Genomic DNA, 4,432 nt, shown 5'->3' with positions numbered 1-4,432 from the left:
TTTAGTAATTTACGTGTACTTGTAGAAGTTATGATACTATCATATGTAGTGTGAGGACACATGGCTGGCACTGAATAATAATAATATTGGGAAATGAAGAATAACTTCACTGAAGTGAAACACTGACATGGATATACAATCCATAAACCACTTAAGTCTCACTAAAACTCTGCAGACATATCAAGTCCTGAAATATGGGTTTGAGATTGATCCTACTGATAGGCCAAATCCTGAAATTTGGGCTTAAAACGATCCATTTGCTTTGAGCTACATTTCTTGAAGAAATAACTTCTCAGCTATCTACAAGCCTCAACTCAGTTATTAGCCAGTTAGAAACTATTACTATGCCCATTCTTGTATTTTTCTTCCAAGGAAACTGAGAAGAAATGAAAAAAAGAAGAAGAAGAAGAAAAAGATATACAGCAGAGAGATTTTCTGTTAAAAAAGTGGGAGGAGTGATTGTCTTTAAGAAGACTTACAAATTATTTCACAGTTTGCTTTAAACAGCTCTGTAATTTCAGTCATTTTCTCTAAAGACACATCAGCAAACTTTTGGAGGGAATATGCTAAGTATCTCAGAATATCTAAAAAAATCAAAGGATAATGGCTAAAATAACAGCCAGATCTAAATCTACAAACTTAAATTTCAACACAAAAAAAGCAAACTCAGAATGATTATCAGCTACACTGCAGTAGACTTAAGGATATTTCTAGAGAGATCGTAATGAAAGCTGTCAAGCAGTCTTGGTCAAAATGGTTCTTGCTTGATCTACCATATTAAGAATGCATACCATGTTGGCAGCCCCTTTAGTATATGCTGAGCTGGTCACGCATGTTGATAGGACTGTGAAGCCTTTAAGAATGAATTCTCGTTTATCGTTTTTTTTTTTTTCTCCCAGCAAATGTCTGTGCATGCCAACAAGGTGTTCAGCAAGAAAAAGTCAGATAAACAGATTCAAATGCTTATTTCTCATCTGTTCTTGTTCCAGGAAGATTACAGATGAGTGGCATCACCTACCTGCTGAGGAAAAATCTGTGTTTTTTTGTTACTGATTGAGATCTCTGCAAATAGACTTGTGAGGAAAAAAAGTACCAAAATTTGCCTGAAAAATAAGGGAGAAAATTATGCTGCTGGAGTTTTGAGAACTGAGAACTATTATCAAAAATATTAAAAATACTATATATTCCCTGGATTGTATTAAGCATACCTAATTTAACAGACATAGTAGGTCTTCAAAGAAGTGAGAGGCAGACCAGAAGCATAAACAAGCAGTTAAGATCAGATGTAGAAAAGCTGTAAGCAGTAAGAATGAAATATATTATGTAATAATAATAGTAATAAAAAACCAGCAAACGTTCATGTAATTCTAATAATAGAAATCTAGAGATCTGAACCATGACATGATAATGTTACATCAGTACAATACTTCATGAACACAATGCACTCTGAGCAAAAGAACACACAGTGGAGCACTGTGAAAGAGATCTATGCATCCTTGTTGATCAAAAAATGAAGACATCTTCACTGTATGCAGTGACTTCTAAAAGTGTAGGAAGAACCAGTATGGAAAACCAAATACTGTCATTATATCAATCAATAGCAATTTCTTGCCCTGGATATTATTTTCAGTTTTCATTATCTCATTGCAGAAAGACTGAAAACCGAATAAGTACAATAGAACCACATGAGAACAGCACTGAAGAGGTATTCATGGGCAGGGTACATATTCTTTGAAAGCAGACATTAAAAATTTAGGCTAGGAGACATAAAAGGAGATGTTGTGAAAACACTACATATTCTAGTATACTTATTTCAATAATAAAGGTGCTGAAAATTAGTTTAAACCAACACGTTTTAAAAAGACATTGTTATTCTTTTAAGAGACAGTTAACCTGAGGAAATTACTTATGGAAAATATTTATAAGATTACAATGTAAGCCTAAAATCAGATTACGCTTTTGTAAGACTCAGCACTGCACAGAATTAAAAGCAATCATTCTTCATGCACCAGGATATCAGTTAGTCACCAACTAGTGGAAGGGAAAAATTCTCATCTGTCAATGCGAGCAAAAACACTTTATGGTAGCTAAAAGGCCACCTGTGCCAGTGCTACATCATCCGTACAGTACAGAAGTGCTTTGTGATGGTCAGACAGAACCTCTCATGTTCCAGTTTGTACACTTCACCTCTTGACCTGGCACTGGGCATTGAAAAGATCCTGTGTCTTCATTGCATCCTCTCTTCAGGTATTTATATACATTGACAAGATTCCCCTGCACATGTTCTCTTCTCTTGACCAAGAAGTCCCAGACCTGCATTGCTCAGAGATAAGCAACTATACCAGTGCCTGGAATGTTAGCTTATCAGAACACTGAAGTTGTGGTGGTACTGACCTTGACTTCCCCTCACCCCCCCCCACCCCAACTGTTCTCTCAGATACCCTCCTCACTATGGTGGGGTGAAGATATGATGGAACAACATGATATGATGGAACAACTCAGGTAAGGAGAGGGAGCTCACACACCAGGTACAATTCTGCACAAAGCAGTTTCAGTTTGAGGAAGATTCATTTAATTACACATCAAAAAAGAACTAGGACAGTGAGAACTAAAAGCAAACTAAAACCACTTTCCCATTCTAACTTGTGTCTAACTCAGGTATTTGAAGTAAGGATGGCAGCAGCACATCTCAAGAATGGTTCCCAAGCTGGTACACATTTTCACTTGGTGTCGAAGCTCCAGTTTTATGTATTTTTTCATAATACTGAGGTTATATCCATAACTCCTCCCATGCCCATGCTGAGGGCTAGTGCCAACCTACTTCCATGAGGGCTGTGGGGCTGTGACGTCACAGAGTCATCCCCACCCACCAGACTATGACCTGATGGCTCTGCCCATGTAAGCCAACGGCCAGCACCTCATCCCTCCCTGTGTGATCGTGACCAGCTTTGAGCAATGGTTGTCGACAGCTTTCTCCTTATCCCCAGCCTCCTGCTCCTGGTGGCGGGGGTGTCTCTGCTCACCACTGCCTGGTGCCGACAGGTAGGGGAATTTGAGAATGGGAGTCACTTGAGGCTAGGTGACTCAGGGCTTGTGGGTTAGGGCTTCCCCACAAGTCTTGTCACCATGCCACATTCATGTACCTGTAGGGTCATGACCAGCACCGACAGCAGTGGAGATGGTGGCAGCGAGTGGTAGCACTGAAGCCAGGTGAGTCCCATGAGGGTCAGCCCTGAGCCCTGGAATTGCCTGGGCACATTCCCAGGCAGGGCCAGCCCTCTGGGAGAAGCCAAGCTCCATACCAGATACCGTCATGTAGCAGCCAGGCCAGATGGGCCTGGAAGATCCCTGGTGCCCCCTACCCTACTGTGGCTCAGGCCTGCTCCCTGTTTTACAGATGCTGAGAGTCAAGCTGGCAGGCACAGAAGCCCCCTGTGTGGGCCACATTGCTCCCAGAAACAAGCTTCACGATGGCAGGGCAGTCTCATCCTGCCCCATCTCATCCAGCCAGGAAAGACCTGGCCTTTGTTGCTGCGCAGTCTATGCCCCTCTCTTCACACGGACTCTGCCACTGGTACCACGAGCTCTGCAGGGAAGCCCAGCAGGCTTCCCAGACAGGACCAGTGCCTGCAAGTTCTGGCAACACGCGGGACCCCCAGGCCACACAGTCAGCGTTCAAGGCTAGGCAGTGGAGTTAAAGACCTGCCACCTGAGATCTCCAGCTGCGCAAAGCCACCAGTGAAAGGGATGATCTTTCAAGAGGGCATCGTTCAAACAGAGGAGAGAAAACGCTGGTGGAACTACAAGACCAAGAGGCCTTTCTGGCCTGTGCTGCCCCGAGCACTTCCCAAAGTACACAAGAAAGCAGGAGCAGCAGCAAGACCATCACAAGGACCAGCTTTGAGCCTGGAGAAAAAAGCAGACAGCAGAACTGAAACCTGCCAGCCCTTGAACTCTAGCTTCAGTGACAAAAGAAGCACAGAGAAATCAGACAGGCTAGCTATGGAAAGACTGCACCGGCAGCTCCTGGTGGCCCTAAAACGGCCCAAGACTAGGAACGATTGCTATGAGTCAGGCAGTGGAACTGAAAAGCAACCTCCTGTAACCTCTTTCTGCACACAGCCACCAGTGAAAGGTATGATCATGCATGAGAACAGCCTTCCAACAGAGGAGGGGAAATGCTGGTGGAACAGGAAGGACAAGAGGCCTTCTGAGTTCTGTATAGCCTCCCCAGCACTTCCCAGAGTCCACAGGGAAGCTGGAACAGCTGCGGGACCAACAGGACCAGCTGCACGCCTGGAGAAAAGCAATGCCAAGAGGCTTTTTGAGTATTATGCAGACTACCCAGCAGTTCCCAGAGTCCACAAGAAAGCTGGAGCAGCTGCAGGACCAACACCAGGACCAGCTTCAAGCCTGGACAAAAGCAAGGCCA

General features: G+C 43.7%; 1 protein-coding gene across 1 annotated transcript in view; it reads left to right on the top strand.

The window, feature by feature from the left end:
* Positions 947-4,432, top strand: part of LOC110396389 — a 3,967-nt gene continuing 481 nt past the window's right edge. The window contains exons 1-4 of the mRNA XM_021392006.1: positions 947-2,247; positions 2,438-3,042; positions 3,150-3,210; positions 3,398-4,428. Of these exons, the coding sequence (XP_021247681.1) occupies positions 2,956-3,042; positions 3,150-3,210; positions 3,398-4,428 (1,179 nt within the window). The 5' untranslated portion in view covers positions 947-2,247; positions 2,438-2,955. The remainder of the gene's footprint in view (positions 2,248-2,437; positions 3,043-3,149; positions 3,211-3,397; positions 4,429-4,432) is intronic.

This window comes from Numida meleagris, chromosome 3 (assembly GCF_002078875.1).
Source record: "Numida meleagris isolate 19003 breed g44 Domestic line chromosome 3, NumMel1.0, whole genome shotgun sequence".
NCBI lineage: Eukaryota > Metazoa > Chordata > Aves > Galliformes > Numididae > Numida > Numida meleagris.
The sequence above is the reverse complement of the archived record's forward strand: the minus strand, read 5'-3'. Positions and strand labels throughout refer to the sequence as shown.